General features: G+C 49.1%; 1 protein-coding gene across 2 annotated transcripts in view; it reads left to right on the top strand.

The window, feature by feature from the left end:
- Positions 1 to 4659: 4659 nt before the first annotated feature.
- The window catches only part of LOC307201733 (uncharacterized protein), a 65720-nt gene continuing 50504 nt past the window's right edge, over positions 4660 to 19875 (top strand). For both annotated transcript variants that reach the window (XM_079951075.1, XM_079951074.1), the window contains exons 1-2: positions 4660 to 4735; positions 16759 to 17117. In XM_079951075.1, the coding sequence (XP_079807201.1) occupies positions 4675 to 4735; positions 16759 to 17117 (420 nt within the window). In that variant the 5' untranslated portion in view covers positions 4660 to 4674. The remainder of the gene's footprint in view (positions 4736 to 16758; positions 17118 to 19875) is intronic.

Genomic DNA, 19875 nt, shown 5'->3' with positions numbered 1-19875 from the left:
AATAATTCTGTGTGACATAAAAAAGTGGCATCCTTCTATCTAGAATAGCAGGTCTTGGGCATTTTTTAAAGCTGTGTCTCACCATCTTTCTTAAGCCATGCTGAGCACATGAACCTATTTGGGTTCCGATGAAGTTTCCGCTTTCCATTTTTTGCTCATGAGCTTTCCAGGTGGCAAGAATCTGCCTTGAGCATCACACAGATAAATATAGCGTCGCACACATTTAAGTGCATCATCGCTGTGGATGGAGGACTTTGTTGAGTCACTTCTACCTCTAAAAGTAGTCCGGGCAACCTTTCCTTTAGGCCCTGCCCCAGATAACCTCATTTACTGTGATTCCCTTCCGTGGAGTTTTTGCTGTGTCACACTGGCAACCTGACCCAGGCCTAGAAATCAGAAATGGAGACATGCACCTTTACCCCACAAGGGGGCAGAGTAGCTTTGGCAAGAGCTGTGGGCTTCGATAATCACAGCGCTGTGTAGAAAGCTGAAAGTTGGACTCCTTTATTGGCTCCATCTAGCTCAGTATTGTCTACAGTGATGGACAGCAGCTCTCCAAAATTTCAGAGAGGGGACAATCACAGCCTTAAATGGAGATGCCTGGTATTGATCGTGGGACCTCCTGAAAGCAAATTAGATTAGAGCTACAACATACCCTCTAACATCTCTCCAATGAAAATAGGTAAAGGAAAAGGGACCCCTGACCATTAGGTCCAGTCGTGGACGACTCTGGAGTTGCGTGCTCATCTTGCTCTATAGGCTGAGGGTGCTGGCGTTTGTCCGTAGACGGCTTCCGGGTCATGACTAAGCAGCTTCTGGCGAACCAGAGCAGCGCACGGAAACGCCGTTTACCTTCCCACTGGAGTGGTACCTATTTATCTACTTGCACTTTGACGTGCTTTCGAACTGCTAGGTTGGTAGGAGCTGGGACCGAGCAGCGGGAGCTCACCCCGTCGTGGGGATTCGAACCGCCGACCTTCTGATCGGCAAGCCCTAGGCTCTGTGGTTTAGGGACATCCAATTTCATGGGTATGCAAACTAAGGCCCGGGGGCTGGATCCGGCCCAATCGCCTTCTAAATCCGGCCCTTGGACGGTCCGGGAATCAGCGTGTTTTTACATGAGTAGAATGTGTCCTTTTATTTAAAGTGCATCTCTGGGTTATTTGTGGGGCATAGGAATTCGTTCATTATTTTCCCCCCAAAATATAGTCCAGCCCCCCACAAGGTCTGAGGGACAGTGGACTGGCCCCCTGCTGAAAAAATTTGCTGACCCCTGTGACGTATTCCATAACAAATTGTTGTTATTATATTTATACCCTGCCCACCTGACTGGGTTGCCCCAGCCACTCTGAGCAGCTTCCAGTATATAAAAACGTAATGAAACATTTAAGAACTTCTCTATACTGGGCTGCCTTCAGATGTCTTCTAAAGGTTGTATAGTTACTTATCTCCTTGGCTCATACTCTACACCCTCTGACGTTTCTCTGACGAAAACAGGGACATCCGAAGGAGAAGAAGGACATTCCAGGATCGAATCAGAAACTGGGAAGGCTTCTGTAAATCCAGGACTGGAAAATAAGGACACTTGGAAGGTCTGCTACAACGGCCTTTCCCTGCAAACTGGATTAGGTGTGAGGAGGCCTGTTCACACTGCCATTTTTGTAGTGCACGATATCCTCAGCAAATTTCTCTCAAACGGACGTGCACTGTAGTGTGCTGAAAGTGGGATCCTACATGTGCTGGCAGGTGTGGCTGCTACACATTCCCCTGGTTATTTGAATTAAGCTCTGAGCAAGGGGTTAATGCAGCGAAATGTCATGGATCAGAGCTGCTGAGGATATATTTCAGTGCCGGATTGAAATGGGTCCAGCTTTGTCCAGACTTCGTTACACTTCAAAATGCACCACCGCAGCAGTGCCCAGAAGTAGTGTGCACTGGCTTGAATGGGAATTACTCCCAGCAACCTGTGTATAGTATTGTTGCTGGGAAACAGAGCAATCCCAAGTCCTGACTGGGAATGGCACAAAGCAACACAAGAACCACTGCCATCAAAAGTCTTGCTAGCGCAGGATGACCAGGACAAAAAAGAGGGTGTTGCGTTTTTCTAATTTTCTGCTATGCCAGCTCCAAGCTAGAAAAAGCTGGGAGGTCTGAGATGGGCCCCTCTCCAGGGATGAAGCACCTTAGGATCCAGCAGATACATGGCTGGCTGTGCTCCACCCCATAACATCTAGTTTCACAACCTTCCACTGGCCAACACTAGTGGGAATGTCGGCGCTGGTAGTATTCAGTCTGCAGCGCTGCTGGTGCCACTCAGTGGAGGGGCTCCCTGACCATAGCTGTCAACTTTCAGATTTGAAAATAAGGGATCAGCAGCCTCACCTGTCCCGGGGACAGTCTACGGGATATCTAACAATCCAGGACAGCAGCAGGAAGCAGTGGGAAATGGCGCTGGAATAAGGGAATTTCCTGCCAAAAAAGGGAAGGTTGAAAGCTATGTCCCTAACCCTGGCCCACAGAGGCTGATACAACCCAGAGCATGGGCGTATTTCTTACATTCTAACTCCACCCAACAGCAAGGATCAGGGTGTTAAATTTGCATCTTAAACTCTACTTATTACTGGAATTTGGTTTTTTAAAAGTTTCCAAACCGCCCTTCGCCCAGTGGATTCCAGGGCAGTATACGAAAAGCTTAAAAAAGGGGGATTCATATAAAATTCAATTAAAGAACATTCTTCAGAACTAAGAGGCAGCAAAAGCTATAAATATGTTTATTATATATTTATTATTTAGCACAGTAATTATGAGGACCAAAAAGAAAAACAACACAGCCTACTTTAATCATCATCAGCTAAGATAATTGTGCTAAGCGCAGAAACAAGTTAGTTCACTGTTAACTGTCAGACAGCGAAATTAACTTTAATCCTTTAAACGTTTCAGCAATGTCAGGGAAAGTTTCTGTAAACGCAAACTATTCGTGGAACTACTGTTCTTTGTCACATTTATACTGAAACACCAGGATCAGTCTATAATTTTGTGAAACATGTGGAATTGTAACAGAAATCAAGCAAGGTAAGAAGCAGCAACTATGAAAAAAGGCAGTTGCACACCATTCTTTAAGTATCATCACTTCATGCGGGCTGTGGTAATTTCCAGACGACCGGTTTTTCCACGTTCATCTTAATTTGGACAATTTGCAGAGATTTTGTTCCCTTAAACGTTGATAGAATTAAAACGACATACATACATACATAAGCACGAACACAATATTAAATCCATCCAGACATGCATCGGGCACCCCTTCTGCAGAGAGACACTTACAGGAAGCCCTTAAGCATTATCACTAATTTATTATTTGGCAGCGCAAGTTTTCTGAGTACAGAGTTTGGGAGTCCCTAGTTTTGCGGGTGAAGGAGAGGAACTGCAGAGGAGAACATGCGTGACCCTTGGGGGGGGAGAGAGGTTTGGGGGGAAGGCTGGGGGGGGGTCCTAGCTTCTGACGTAATCCCAATCCCCCTCCCAGCAGACAATAGACCCCATTCATCCTTCTTCCTCGCCCCCCGCCCCTCACGATCTGTTCACACACAAAGAAACCCATTCAGCGCCCAAGAGGGCCCAGCCGCTCTCCTGCCTCTGGTTGGTGGATTCCCCCGTCACTCATTCCATTCCCCCACCCGAAAGGGGGTGTGTCGCTGCCCCCTTTCAGCCTATCTTTGTCTCGCTGTCAGATTCCCCCCCCTCCCCGCCACCACCAGCGGCCCCGCTGCCACTCCCTCTTTTTTGCGATTGGCCGCGATGGGCGTGGCCACGGCGCCGGGACTCCGCCCACCCACCCGTGGCTGCTCAGTTGCGGTTGGACCTTGGAGGTGTCAACATCTCTCTCTCGCTCCTATCTGCTAAGGTACAGTGCAGCCTTGTCCAGGGCCCTCTTCTTCCCTCTGCGCTGCTCTGCTCTCCTTGGTCGAGTCTCTCTGTCTCATTGACGGCGGCTGGCAAGGGGCTCTGCCAAGGTCTGGGGAGTGGGAGGGGCAAGGGGGTCCGCGTGCCTGTGCATTTTTTGCCTTAATCATAGTAGCGTGCTCCAAATTGTTGATCGGGTTCCTTAGAGGGGTTGATCCTTTGTGGGGTGATCTTGCTTAAATGACAGAAAATGTGGCACTTAGCATTGCATGATGGGGAGGGGGGTGGGGATTTGTTTAGATTTGTCTTCTGCTCATCCCCAGATGATAAATCAAGTTTCCCCCGCCCCCGCCCACCCCCCGATCTTTCTGCCTCGGCTTCTGCTGCTTCTGATCATGTTTTCTCTGCGGATCTGTGCACCGGTGTTGCTTCCTGCTCCTTTATGCAGTCCAGCGAGAGAGCGATGCGTGGCTTTCCATCCCTCAATCTGTTCTCTTCATTCCCTTCCCTATGTTTCTCTTATACATGACTCCATCTGCCTGCCCGTCCCTCCATCCATCTAGCCCTTCATTGGTGGCCAGCCAGAGAATGTCAGCTGCTGAATTTCTGCAGGGTTCCTTCTGATGCTCTCCTCCCTCCTCCATTCCCGCCTACACCCTATTCTGGGCTTTGCTCAGGTATGAATATGCAGTCCTTTCTTGCCTTTGAGCCTGTGACCCGGTAGCATTAAATGAAAAAAAAACTCACCCCAAACCTACTGAGGATGTAAATGGGATGGAGGCAAGTATTCCTGCCAAGGAGAAATACCCACAGCACTGTACTGCAAAGGCCTCTGGTAAGGTGTTTTTGCCGAGGCTTGGTGAGTGGAAACAGAACTATTAATGTAAAGAGAAATGGGAGGTTGTAAAGGGGACTTAATCCGAAGAGGTTTGGAATGACAATGGAAGATGGCACTGCAGAAGGATGTGGAATACGGGTGCAGGTGTAACCCTCGTACACCTGGATTTACTGGCAAGAATAGGCCTGTCTTCCGACTCCCAATGTGGCTTGGCAATGGAGGCTTCCCACTGCAAAGAGTTCTCTGCAAGAAGTGAAATTCTCAAGGATAATGTGATTCTGTATGGCCTCTACATTTCTATATATCTGCCATGCTCTAGTAGCGGGGAGACCGTTGGGTGGTTTCAGCGGCTGAATGTGTCACCCAGTGAACCGAAAGCATGATTGGATGCCTGCATTCATTGCACATTGGGATAAAGGTGCTGGAATTTCTGAGTATTATGCCCAAAATAATATAAAGCATTTCAGGAATGCAGCGGAGTGTTTTCATGCTGAAAAAGTGAGGTATTTGGAGTTTGGGGTTTTGTTTTGTGGTGGGGTTTTTTTTGGTGATTTTCTTTTGCATGTGTCTAACCTCTAATTCAAGACAGCTGAAAGCGCCATCTGAATTTAATCAAGCCAATTACAGAGTTTTATCTAAAAGTCCACCAAAATGCTCAGATTTGATCTGCAAATCCGAGGAATGCTTAGCATTTGGAACTTGCTGTGTCAACAAAATGGTGAATTCCAGAGGGGTGTGTGTGGCTGTGTTAGTCTGTTGTAATGAAAACAGCAAAGAGTCATGTGGCTAATGATTTTTTTTTTTTTTTGGTGGCATAAGCTTTTTTGGACTAGAACCTAATTCATTAAATGAATTGGCCAAATTAGTTGCAACCCTTCCATTGGCTCAGTTTGCATGTAACACTAAGCTAAACCATAGCTTAGTGTGTGTGATCAAATCTTGCAAGAGCCTGGAGAGGAGATACTTGCCGACTTTGTTCCTCTCCTGTTGTTTTGCTGCTGTGCTAAGCCAAGGCATGATTTAGCTCAGTGTGTCATTCAGGTCCAGGCTCATGGTTTAGCTGTTCCAAGCAAACCATAAGCAATAACCAAGGTTTGTCCTAAAGTCTGCAGCCAATGGTTTGCCTAGGAGAGTTAAACCAGGAGCCTGGACTTAGGCAACACAATAAACCATAGCTTAGCTCAAGTGGATATGACCTCGTCTTTCAAGATCCTGTACACTTGATCATTTGCCCTAAACCATGGTTTGGCTTAGTGTAGTGTGTGAATGAGGGCATTGTGTGCTGTGTGTGTTCTAGTGTCCCTCACTCCCTTTAAATGTCTGAAGGGTTTCTTTTGACAGATGATTTGGTTTCTGGATTATATGACCCTCAACACCCACCCACCAGGCCTTTCATAAAGTCACGTTCATCTGTTCTTAAAACTGAGACATGCAAGTGGGAAAGGCAGACTTACTGAACTAATGAAAAGTTGAGGATGCTTGTTAGGTTGTGGTTTAGTACAGAAAGTTAATATATTTGAGTCTTAAGAACCATCTTTCTTTTATCATGCCTGCCACTCAACAAAATGTGGGATGCGTCGCTCAAAAGGCATTTGCTGGCCATTAGTTAGCAGCCAGGAAGTGCTTTGTGTCCAAAGAGGCTGTCTGTCTGATTTCATAACCCAGGAGAGGGGAATATTTTCAGCTGAAGTGGGCCAGTGGAAATGGTGGTGGCGGTGAGTTTATTTCCTGATCCTTGATGTCACATGTGTTTTTCATATTTCTGTGAACTGTGGCCAGAGATTTAAGGCAGACTTTTTTATGGGGAAGGTGGTAGAAGAGGAGTAGTTTAAGGAGACACATGGTAATTGATGTTGGGATGTTCAGCAGTGGGCCGGACGGTGAGCATTTCATTCCAAATTCTTGAAGGAGAGAGGGCTGCAGGGGTGGATGCGGTGCTGTACGTAATGCTAGACATTACACAAATCAAAGAGGTGTTTTTGCTTTTTTTATTTTTAAAAAAGAAGTTAATTCCAAGTAATCCTGGTTTCATGTTGAGCTGGGGCTAGAACTGAGAGAGATCTGGTTAATTTCCTTTGCCCTCCCCACACAGCCATGTGTCCTCTGGACTTGAGCACCAAACAGTTATGTTGTCGGCAACCCGGTATTTATAGCTGCAACGGGCGCCTTTACACCATGGAGGCAGCCTGCTCCCTGCTCCCTGCCCCCCACCTCCCAACCCTCCCAGCTCAGTCCTAAACTTGGAACAGGGATTTTGGCAGAAAGGTCTGGATACGTTGGGAGTCATATGAGCCGGCCGGCAAAACAATTAGCAGGCGTGTCGTGAGCTCTGCAGAAAGGGGTGGAGGGGGGGGGGTTATGTGGGAAGACGCAAAAGTGGCACACACGCCACACATATGTGGGGAGTGACACACATTCAAGTCGGGTTTGTTATTTCACTCTGTGACTGTGATAGTTATAAAGATAGTGGCCGTCACCCCAGAGAGGCCCAGGGTTCTTGGGAGTCCTGGCTCCCAGCCACTTGGCTAGAACCCACATAGCTCCCCATCCTGTTTCCAGATGAATCCAGGAGAGTCCTTTCTCCCTGTCCTCTTTCTCTGATGCAGGCTTCCCCAACCTGGTGCCCTCCAAATATATTGGACGCATCAGCAAGGCAGGCAGCTCTGATGCATCTGGTGCCATCTTTCCTGTCACATAGCTCAGGACTAATTTCTACAAACTCTTCTGTGTTCCTTTCCTTACTTGCCTCTTGGACAGGTATGGAGACCCTGCAGCCTTTCAGGTGCTACTGAACTACAACTCCCATCATCCCTAGCTACTGGTGACACTTGCAGGGCTGATGGGAGTTGTAAGTTAGCCGCATCTCAGAGGGGCAAAGGCTCCCAACGCTTCCTCTTGGGGAATTCAGGATGCTGGTCTCCTGACATCTCTTATAGCCTTCCCTCAAGAAAGCCAACTATCCTGACTCCCGGATTCCTCCTGCCTTTAAATCTTGGCTAGCCAAATAATGAATTGAGGTTCATTTTGGAAATTTGGTGGGTGGGGGAAGGTGGAGAAGGGGCTGCTCCTGTACCCCATAAGGAAAAGGGCACAGAATTCCCCAGGGGCCCATATGGTGGAGACCTAGAAGAGGAACTGGTGACTCATCTGCACTAAACATTTAAGGCGGTATTATACCACTTTAAGCAGTCATGCTCCCCTAAAGAATCCTGGGTAATTTGTCAAGGCTGCTGAGAGTTGTTAAGAGACCCCATTCCACTCACAGCTACAGTTCTCAGAGTCTTTTAATGCTCAGTCCCTCTTTCCAGGGAACTCTGGGAATTGTAGCTCTCTGGAGGGGATGGGGATCTCCTAACAACTCTCAGGGCCTCTTAGCAAACTACAGTTCTCAGGATTCTTTTAGGGAATCGGTGACTGTTAATACCATTTAAAATGAATAGATCAGATGGAGCCTGATCAGATGGGGACGTGGGTGGTGCAGTGGTCTAAACCACTGAGCCTCTTCTAGGGCTTGCTGATCGGAAGGTCGGTGGTTCGAATCCGCCCAATGCGGTGAGCTCCCGTTGCTCTTTCCCAGCTTCTGCCAACCTGGTAGTTCGTAAGCACACAAATGCAAGTAGATAAATAGGTACCGCTGCGGTGGGAAGGTAAACGGTGTTTACATGAGCTCTGGCTTCTGTCACGGTGTCCCGTTGCTCCAGAAGCGGTTTAGTCATGCTGGCCACATGACCCAGAAAGCTGTCTGTGGTCAAACGCCAGTTCCCTCTGCCTGAAGCGAGATGAGCGCCGCACCCCAAAGTCGCCTTTGATTGGACTTAACTGTCCAGGGGTCATTTACCCTTTTTTTTTAACCTTTATACACTTGAAATGTCATGAGGCCTACCTAGATGTGAAGTGAAATAGCATTTATATAGAATTCATTGACCTTGTAGTGGGGGGACGGGGGTCCTTTGGCCCTGCAGATGTTGGACTCTTGAACTCCCATCATCCCTGACCATTAGCTACACTGGCGAGGCCTGATGGGAGGTGGGAATCCAACAACAACAGGCCCACAGATTCCCCACCCCTGGTTTAGGTTTTACATAAACCACCTTGCAATCTCAATATATTCAGTTAAACAGAGCAAAAAAAGATAATGTAGAGATGTGCTCCCTGAAGGGGGTGTAGTTAAATGTATGTATTTGAACCAAGTATGTCGGTTTTGCAGATAATTATTGAATGGATGGCACCCACTTCCTGTTCTGACCAGCTGTTCCTCTTCCCCTCCCTGCAGAGGCAGCTGCCATAGTATTTTACCTCAGAAACACAGCACTGGGGGTAACATGGCTGCTTTCACGGCCTACTCTCCCTCCCTCCGTGCCCATAATCCCTAAAGCAGTCATGGAGCTTTGGGGTGCAGCCTGAAAGTGCCATGCTATGTCTCTTGTCTCTCTGCTCTTGGTCTTCTAAGTTAAAAAGCAGAGAGAGGAGGGATCAGCTTGCAGGTTCAACAGAAGCTGCAGTGAGGAATTGGTCCCTGTGTTCCTCTCCCTTCCACACCAAGAGATACCGTGGCAGGAATATCTGCTAGGACTCAGCCAAGTACAAGAAGGATTTGTTTGCTTTGTTTGCTGTCACTGTTTCCCTTGGGCCCCGAGAGCAGTTGCGGTGACTACGGCTGTGCTGCTGAGTTTGTGTTGCCTCAAAGAGCCTGAGATCCTTGTGGCAGAGGGCAGATGGAGAGGGAGCGTTAGCAGTGCTGAGACAGCTCTCCATAGACGCATCTTTCCTCCTCCTTTTGGTAGCCTTGAAAAGCTAAAACCACTGAGATAGGTGTGGCATACTTTTGTCTGTGGCTCTTGCTTGCCTAGGAGAGTCAGTATAGTGTACTGGTTAGAGTTTTGGACTAAGACTTGAGAGATCGGGGTTCAAATCCCCCTACCCACACACCCCAGCCATCAATCTCACTCGGTGACCTCAGGCTGGTTGCAGAGAGGCGGAGAATCATGTATGCCACCTTGAGCTCCTTGGAGAAGAGGAGGGCTACAAATGTAGTGAACAAATAAAAGCAATTCATTTTTTTGTTGCTTGGTTTGTTGGCCGGTTATTCCGCTGCATTATGTGGACGGTGTTAGAAATTAGCCAGGTGCGTTTTACGACTGATGTGGGTCCAGTTGTGACCATGCGGGGATCTCATGGTGCCAAGTTAGTGACTGGGGAAAGCAAAATGTCACTTCGAGATGGATCTGAAATGTTTTCCTTGAAGCTTGAATTTGTGTTATTCTCGATTGTCTTATACAATATTTTAATATGTTGTAAACCACTTGCATATTTTAAAATATAAAGTGGTATAGAAATGAAATTACAGTGGTATCTCGGGTTAAGAACTTAATTCGTTCTGGAGGTCCGTTCTTAACCTGAAACTGTTCTTAACCTGAGGTACCACTTTAGCTAATAGGGCCTCCCACTGCCATCGCACTGCTGGAGCACGATTTCTGTTCTCATCCTGAAGCAAAGTTCTTAACCTGAGGTACTATTCTGGGTTAGTGGAGTCTGTAACCCAAGATACCACTATTATTATTTTTATTATTATTTGCAAAAAATGGCACCTAGATATTCCATTGCGGCAACTGTAACCTAGGTTTAAGGTGCCATTTGGCCATAAGATTATATATCTGCAAATGGAAAACGTTCGCTTTGCTTGCTTTTGGCCAAACGCTGGTCAACTTTGTTTGCTGAACACAAAACTAGTAAGGCCTGTGTGTGTGCGCGCGCGTGTGTGTTTGTGTTTGAAGCGTCTTGGAATTGTAGAGGGTTCCTCACTAGTCAATGCTGGTAACGGGAAACAGGCCTCCTTGGTTTCTTGGGAGGTGGGGGGAGGCTATGATGTTGTGCTAGGAGGAGGTGGGCAGATAGTTCCCATCACTGCTGCCTTTGCTTTTTGGGTTGTTGCCACAACAAGAAAGTTTGACAGGTGAGAAGCAGAAGGTGATGACTCCCAACACAAATAGGTTCGAGCGGGTGGCTGAGAATCAAGCAGAGCATGCAAGTCAGGCACCGCCTTCTGGGGGTTTAAGGAGCCTCCGAAATTGGGGAGGCAGCCACACCAAAAATATTCCGGTCATCCCAAGCAAAACAAACTCCTGTGGCTATCTTAACTAACAATTATAGGACGATTTCATCCCACGGGATGCTGCTTCCTGCTCTTAACCCACTCGAGCCCGTTTCCCTCTCTCCGCTTTCTGCCCAGGGTTCCTCCCCTGCCCTCCATCTCTGTCTCAGGAGGAGCCCTCCCGGCCTTGAGTGCCCAGGAATCCTGGCTCCCAGCCTCTCCCCCCTGGAGCAGTAGGCATCAACCACTCCCTTCTCGCTTCTCATCTTCAACCAGCTTTGAAGATGAGATACTTCAACTGGCACCTCTGCACAGATCTGCGTTTTCTGCCTCTTTTGCCATGCCCCGCCCCAGAGGGAGACGCATTTGGAACCAATTACCTCTGGGCATGGTGCCACTCAGTGCGGCTTCCTTTTGGAATATCCGGGCCAGATCAAAAACCCACAGGGCCTAAAAGCCCTGCATGTCCCCCTCCGCCCTGAGATTTTTCAGTATGGTGCAAATGTCTAACCCAAATGTCTCTTTATATTCCATGCATCTCTCTCTCTCTCCCTCCCTCCCTCTCTCTCTCTGCCTCTCCTAACCCACAGTGCCCGCCCATCAACATTTCTCTCATTGTCCGTTTGGTGCCGGAAAGGCGAGGGCTCGAAGTTGTCCCTGCTCTTCAGGTTGCCGTGCTTGCCAATACCAGCTGGGCTGTGGGTTTTCAAGGGCATTCTTGCGATTCCATTGCGGGTGCTGCCAATCTCAAACCAACAGGCAAGCGCCAGGGGGCATTGGCAGGGCAACCTCCATAAAGCAGAGGGGAGGGAGGGACTTTACCTCCTTTGACCAACTCCCCCCCCCCCCAAAAAAAAACACAGCACAAATTTTGGGTCATATTGTCCTTTCCTTGTTTCAGCCCACTGTGTTCCCCCAGTTTCCCCATCTCTGTGGAGGCTTCTTTTACTGTCCCATTCTTTCTGGCACATCCCTGGGACACAGGACGCAGAAACACCCTTCTGTCGTTGCGACTCCTTTCCTCTACACCTCCCTTCACCAAAGATTGCGTCCCCTTCCTGGGAAAGATGTTGTATTAGCTCACTTGCAAATGTGTTCCCTCACATGGGTTTTAAATAAATAATCTGCTTGCTGCAATCCATGAGGTGTAGCATGAAATAAATAAATGATTCACCTACTATTTAAAATGAGTCTTGTGATGATCATAGCTACATTTGGCTCTCTGGAGAATCCAGGCATGTAAGGGTCACAGCAAGACCTCCGGAGCCTTCTCTGCCAGATCCCGCTTCCTTCCCAGAAAACCTCGTGTGTTCAGGTTCCCAGATCTCACTTGCCAACTCCAGAACGGGGTCTCCGCAGTTGTCCTTTTACCATCAGGATAATGTGAAGGCAGCAAAGTCCAGCTCTTTGCCTTGAAAAGTTCCACCTGTTGATTTGTGCATTGCACACCTCTGTTAAGGAACTGGCTGGGTGTGTGCTTTGTTTCTTCGGGGCCTTTGGGCAACCCTAACATCCCCTACTACTCCCTAGTTTGAGTTCTGTTCCACAATAAGGCTCCAACCTCTTTTCTTCTTCCCTGGCCTTCAAATTCATCAAACGACATTTTCCCCATGTTGGGGAAAACCTGGTTAATTTCTGTCTGTCTCAGGCAACTTCTAAAAAAGCACAAGAGCTCCACTAAGGGGGGGGGGGGAGAGACAATTATAGCTTGTGTGCTGGAGCTTGAATGAAAAATGGCTCAGTAAGTTCCAAACTTCTCTCTCCCTCCCCTCTTTGACCAGCTTCTTCTTTTTGGGGGGTTTGGAGCCTGTGGGAGATTCTAGGACCAGAGACTGTCATAGGAATCTTTTTGCTCTGTCAAGGCCCCGAGGGGCCTGAGGCAATTGTTTGCCACCACCCTAATGGCCTCACCCTGGGATTGCTCAGCAAATTAATTAGCTAACGAGGGCGCAGCTGGCTCGTTAGTGCCACTTGGCTGGGCACTGTTTGGCAGGACTCGATGTTGCTTGACGCTGCTCTTGCCTCAGACTTGCCTGGTTCGGGTGTTGTCCAATCCCCTCCAGTGGGGTGGGAGTGGGGCCTGGTGGGAGACAGACAGCACGGGATGTGCTGGAAAGCCGGGGCGATGTTCTGCCAGAAATGAAGAGAAAAGAAAAAGTTGCCCGGGGCAGGCGAGGGCTGGAGCCAGGACTCCTGGGTTCCTTTTAGGCAAGAACTGCAGCTTAGTGGTATAGAACAGTGGAACAGTGAGCCCGGACTCCTGGGTTCTTTGGGCATATAGTCGGGCCTAGTGCTGTGGTTGCCTTTCCCTCTGTAGACAGTAGGTGTGGTACTTCGAGGGCTGGACCTGTGCAGATAATTGTTTCCACGCCTTATTGGTAAACGGGCCTATAAAACAGCCAAAGCTCGGTGGTTCCCAAAGTGTATGTTTCAGTAAAGGGGTCAGTAGAGCCAGAAGTCCTCTGGTTATTTTGCAAAGGGGCAGTGGGGCTGGTTACTTTAGTCTGGAGATAGCATGTTTAAGGAAAAATGGCAGTGTAAGAGTAAGAGAGAGAGAAAGATCTGGTTAGCTTAGAAGAGGAGTGATCACCCAGGGCGTTTTAATTTATGTCAGTGTTTAGAATATGGCACCACCGTTGGTTCGAAATTAATTCAAAGTAAACAGGAGTGAGCTTGTTTATGCCTTGTAAAATGTACTAGACATCGATAAATAAGGTATTTCAGGGTTCTCTAGAAGGAGGAGAGAGGAAACATCAGCATTAAAAAGGAAAGGAAAAAAGGAGCAACCTGGGATGTATGGCTTTCTCTGGTGCCAGCGCATTAGTGCTCCTGGGTTCTTGGGCAGGGGTGTGGCAGCTTCAGCAGGTGGTTGCCAGGCACAGGTACACTCAGCAGACTGCACCTGCCTTGGTTGGCAGCCAAAGGGCGTCACCTACCACCCTTTGCTCTTTGTGGGAATATGTGGAGCCGCTTTCCCTCCCCCATCGTAGCACCACACAGACTTTTCTCTCTTTTTCTTTCTCTCTCCTCTGTCCCCCCTCACTTTCCTGCATATCTCTACATCAGAGAGCAAGGTGCCCAACCGACAACCCTTGCCCACCTTTCCTGTTGCACCGAGCCTCTCTCAGTTGCACCCACCCTTCCTGAAATAATTGAATTCCAACAACCGACAGATCAGAGCGGAGGCAGATCAAAGACCAGGTTGATTTGTGTGTTTATATCCTGCTTTTCTTCTGCCTTGGAACGCCAAGTTCCAGGTCTGAGGGGGCTGTCAGGAGTGCCTCTCCCGGTGGGTTATTCTCTCCTACGTCGGTAGGTCTCCCTTGGGCATAAGTGGTAGTGGGCACTCTCATTGGCTCCCTGTGACTCTTGATGGAGGTCCTGGAAGCTGCCATTTTGATTTCCCACAATGCTTAGTGGGCTGCACCTACTTTTTTGGTCATTCAGAGACCACCCTTTGCTCTGCATGTGAATGGCACCATGTGGGGGGGATGCTATATCAGGAGCATTGTGGGAAATTTCAATGGCAGCTTATAGACCCAGCCACCCAGGGCACAAGGGTCAATGGTGGTCTCTGCCAGCCCACTAGGGCTTTACCCAAGGATGCTGCATATTTCTCCCAGGCCTGCTCAAGACATCATACATAGGGTCTCTCAGCCAGGCACCGACCAGAACCTGAACTCAGGTTACTTAAATTGTGCTGCGCCTCATTTAGAACTAAGTGCTGTGATGTTGACATCCTGAGTGTTTGTTTTGACCTAACATGAGAGGAAAACGCCAAAGAGCGGAGTTGCTTTGAACATATGCAGAGTGCTCCCCCATTTTTTAAATTTTTTATTTGCAGAGTCAGCACAGAAAGCTCCCGCAAGCCTGGGGTTTGGGCTCTGGGTGTGCCGGTCTGAGCACAAGTTTTGGCTCCTTAGATGCTCTGTTTCCATGTACCCAAATGAGGGTTCAGGGAAACCACTGGAGGCCAAGATGAGCAGGGGAAAGGTGATGTAGAGAGTATGGGCACAAGATGCCAGGACAAGCTCCTTTGAAAGAATAGCAGCGACAGAGCGGTCCTCTAGCGCAGTTTCATTCATGCAAAGCATCGGGCAAAGCCTCTTGTCAGAGAGGAGACCCCGGCGGCCGGCTGTGCGCCTGGAACAAGGACGCGAGTGTCTGGCTCCAGCAGCCCAAGCAAGCGAGGCTGCAGCTTACGCCAGCGAGCTCAGCAGGGGGCTGGTGGGGGGTGGGTGGGAGAGAGCTGGAAAATCTAGCTCATCAGCCAGGCGGCTGACTGGGGTCGTTAGGCCGAGAATGAGGGAAGAGAGGCTGGGGGCCTAGATTTTCCAGGAGGAGAAGTTAAACTTGCTTGATGATAGCGGATTGTAGGCAGCCAGGGTTCCTGAGGGGGTTTCCCCCACCTTTGTGACACAATTGAGTTGTTCGGCCACATTTTTGGCCCTGTTTTTCTAGCGCTTTCTCCCCGTGTCTGTGCCTGGCTTCCTTGTTAAGTCCCTTGACTGAGAGCAGCTCTGCTTATTGTGTCTAGAAGGTAACGTCTGTGAGTCCACCGCCATCCAGTTTTTGTAAGTTCATACTAGAAAAGTGTCTGTGTGAGAGAGAGAGGAGAGAAGAGACAGACAGACGGAGAGAATTGCATACAATGACAGGTTCTGGCAAACCCTGAGTTTTAAAATATTTTCATCCTGATTCATAATATCTTTCATTAATTCATCTGCCAATAATTATAGTTTTATTGTGTATGGGTAAATAGGAATCTATTAGACTCTTCCACACCAACTTCGGAGTACAGGCCTATTTGACGACATATGGTTGTGGGTTTTTTTGTTTTGTTTTGTTTTGGAAGGGGTTTCCCTAGATTTTGCAACATTTTGTGCATGTATCGAAATGGTGGTTTGGGTTGTATATTGCTTCCCAATCCCATTTTTTCTCTTTCACATGCCAATCAGATGCCTTGAATCTTGCAAACTGTGCACAGAATCTTTCTTCAGTAAGATTGTATACAAGAGTAATGAAATACGTTAAGTATCTTAGAGAATTCCAACTTTGTAAGGCTTGTATTTTGTGGAAAGTGAGGTGGGCGTGAATGTGTTTGGATGTGTCAGGCCAGTGATGATGATGGGACCTTACAAAAACCTTTTTTTTAAATGGCTATGTCCTCTCGGTCTTAAGGAAAAATCTGAACACATGGTGGGAGGTGGAAAATACATATGAATAAGAATATACTAGAAGGCCAGCCTTTAAGTAGCAACTACAGACATTCCCCAACCCAACTCAACGGCTCTCTTTTTCTCTTGGCTCATTAAAACCACAGTATTCTGGCTGGGGACCCCACAGTCCTGGTTCCAGTTACTTTTTGCTTTCCCACAATTGACTCCACCCTTGCCAAAACCCAGGCCTTATTTCCCAGTGATTACTTTGTAAACATGAACTGCTCTTTTATTGGCGTGATAATGTTTGTTTAAGACGTTCCAGAGTTCAACGGATTTGGTCAGGTTTTGTATTTGATAGTCAAGTCAATGCTTCAAATATTTCCTTTCCCTGCTCATCCTGCTCCTCAAAGATTCATGCTTGTTTTGTGTTTTCCATTCAAAGAAGTGGGGAATTTCACACTACTTTGCCTGTGTGCCCTGAAATTTGCCGCATCTCTGGTTTCTGGGGTGGAGGGAGGAGATAAGAGAAGCAAATGTGTGCAGAAATTCACAGGAGCAGTGAAAAACGTTTAATACCCCACTGGCCTTATTTGAGCATCTTCCAGTCATATGATACAAAAAGACACAGGCACCTGGAAGAACTGGGTGGGGGGGCACCAGGGGGCAATTATGATTTCCTGGGCATTGGAATTCTGTGCACCCAAAGCTCAGGACTGGGGTGTTCCCTGTCTGATCTTTTCTGGTTTTTCTTCTCTCCTTGCCCGCAGCCATGGCTGTCCGAGCCCCTGCTCCGCGGGGCGACGCCAGCGCCGAGAGATACCTGTTTGTGGATCGCAACCAGGTGGGCAACCCAGCCTCCCAGGCTGACTGGACGGCCAAGCGGCTGGTGTGGGTCCCATCGGAGCGCCATGGCTTTGAGGCGGCCGGTCTGCGCGAAGAGCGGGGGGACGAGGTGCTGGTGGAGCTTGCTGAGAACGGGCGTCAGGTGCTGGTCGCCAAGGACGACATCCAGAAGATGAACCCGCCCAAGTTCACCAAGGTGGAGGACATGGCGGAGCTGACCTGCCTCAACGAAGCCTCTGTGCTGCACAACCTCAAGGACCGCTATTACTCAGGCCTCATCTATGTGAGTTGGCTTGGCGGGGGGGGGGCGTGTTTGGGAGTCCTGCTTCTCGGCTTCCCCTTTCCCTACCAATTTCAACTTTCCCCAGAGGCCTGGCTGCACCCTCCTGCCCACCCTCCACTTGGTCCCACGTGGGGAGCCATTAGTCCCCTGGGGAGCCAAGGTCCCATTACCTGGCACTCCTTGCTGTGAGTAGCCCCTTCCCCTCCACGAGAACCCAGGCACTCCTGGCTTCCAGGCCTGCCTTTCTCGAACCCAGTGCATCCCAAACTTGGGTCTCCAGCTGTTTTGGATTACAACTCCCATCATCTCTGACCACTGGCCCTGCCGGCTAGGGATGATGGGAGTTGTAGTCCCAAAACAGCCGAAGACCCAAGTTTGGGCCTCTAGACTTGCCACCTTCTTGACTGAACCCAAGAGTTCTGGCTTCCACCACCCCATTCTCTCATCCACCAAAAATACACCTGGGCTGGAAATCCGAATGATGCAGCTCATACCGTTATTGCCACTATAATGAGAGAAAATGTGTAGATTGGCACAGAGCCTGAATTTCTGGCGGGGGGTGGGGATGGCGGCGGTGGCGGTGGAAAAATGTCATTGGGTGCAGTTCTTACTGGTGCAGAGAACTGCCACTCTAGGCCTTGTGTTCTCTTTGGAGAAAGCACCAGAAACTTGATATTGGAAATCAGAATGGAAAACAGGCACTTTCTAGATTTTAAACTGGAAGCACACGGCTCTCAGGTTGAGGAGCTTGCTGCTCTCCAACTGGACTACAACTCCCATCATCCTTGACCACTGGTCACGCTGGGTTGGGCTGATGGGAGTTTGAGGCCAACCACTTCAGGAGGGCCACATGGTTGGGGAACTGGGGGTCCAGCCACATTTGGAGGGGCACAACCCCCATCTGGAGGATCCAGGCCCGCTATAAGTATTTTTTCATTTCAGTGGTGGCAGCTAGGCCCCACTGGGTAACCTAAGTCAAACTGGAGCCCATGTGCCCCCTACTGGGGAACAGTTCCCGGAGTTTGTGCTCTTGGCCCACGGGTCTTGTGCTCCCTTCTGAGTGGAGGTGCGGTTTTGTTCAGATGCTGAGCTGTTCAGTCATAGCAGGCGCTGGTGCCAGGGAGGAGGAAGAGCTGGTTCTGGGGCTTAAAAGTTGGGCTTTTGTTGTTCCCAGTTTGTGGAGCCCGGGTGCGTGGGTGATGACGCCAGAAGGGGGGAGCTGAGTCTCCTCCACTCCAGTAACACACGCAGCTTAGCTACGAAAGGAAGCGGGGAGAGATGCCCCCTTCTCTTCTGCCCTGACTGGCATTGTCAGCTTTGGTTTCCGTGCCACCCAAGCGGGCACAAAAGGCTGCCCTGAGAGGCAGCGTGCCAAGGCATTCTCTCAGCCGCACGTCATTGCTGACTCGCGGACAGCCCAGCAACCCTCCCTTCCCCCGTTCCAGTCCCCACCCCTGCAGCTGGGTATCGGGGCGGGGAACGGACTAGACCTGTTTAGCTAGAACGGGAGCCCGCGACGAGGTGTGAAAGAAATTCTCCCGAGGGCGCAGTTGCAAACACACACACTTCATCTTGAGAGTGGAAGGCTCTAGATTGTGGGTCGCCTAGCTCTGCCACCTGCTTTGGGGCAGAGGGCCTCTTCTATGGGAGATCCCAGCAGGGGGCACCTTTTGAGAAAGTGCCGCATGGAAGGGGGTTTCTGCAGCTTCCCTGGGCGGCATCTTTTGCTCAGGTGTCCTCCCCCCCCCCCTGCTGTTTACCCTACACCTGCCTCCCTGCAGTCCCAACCTATTGCTTTGTGTTCTGTTCACATTCATTCAGTTTTATGCAGGCTTCCAGCCTCACTTGCCCTGCAGTAAAACTGTACAAGCATAGTCAGGGTAGGTCTTTGGGGCTGGGGCAGAAGCCCAGGGCTCCACTCAGCAGAGCAATTCGCAGGGTCCCCAAATACTGTCGCAGCCGCGGTTTATCTCATTTTGAAGTTGGCTGCAGAAATAGACTGTGCCCTTCCTGTAAGACTGTGAAGTCCAGAGTCTAAAATTATGTAAGCGAAACCATTGGATTACTTTGCCGTGGGTGGAATTTGGCTCTCAGTGTGGTACCATAAACCACCCCAAAATTGGGCCGGTGGTGGTGTGACAAAGACCAATCAACATTCAGCTTAATTACCAGGTTTAAAGAAAACCATGGCCACGTTAGCGTTAAGAATCGGCCCCCGTTGGGTTATGTGTGAACAGTCTGTTTGCCTTCTTAAACTTGCCCACTATATTTCCTTCTATAAAAAAAACCCCTGGCAGTATGTGCCCAGGAGTGCCCTTGCAATGAAGCCGCACGAGGCAATTGTTTTGGGGCAGGGGATTTTCTAGTGTCCATCAATCCACATCATTTTTAAAAAAGAGAGTTCCAGTCCAGAACCCAGAGACTTTTCAGAGCTGAAAAAGCTGGGATTGCCTCTTTCTGCCGCATATATATTCTGCCCCCCAACCCCCAATTGCTGCTCATGTAAACCAGGTGCGTGGTCCCTGCTCAGCCTTAAGATACGCTTGATTGATAAATTGGAAGTGGATTAACTTAGCCTGCATCTCTTTTTCTTCCATTTTGCTTCCGCCCGAAGCAGAAGCAATTTTCGAATTTTCAGATGTTGGTTTTGGAAGGAAGCACGGCAACTTGTGAGCGCTTGTGCGCAGGCATATTTTACCTTGCGGTTATGTGTGTGTTTTGGGAATGGGGCTTGCGGAGAACTGTTCTGACGTGCTAC

The sequence above is a fragment of the Podarcis cretensis genome, assembly GCF_951804945.1.
Source record: "Podarcis cretensis genome assembly, chromosome: 13".
Classification (NCBI taxonomy): Eukaryota; Metazoa; Chordata; class Lepidosauria; order Squamata; family Lacertidae; genus Podarcis; species Podarcis cretensis.
Note: the sequence above shows the minus strand (reverse complement) of the source record. Positions and strands in the feature narration are given on the sequence as shown.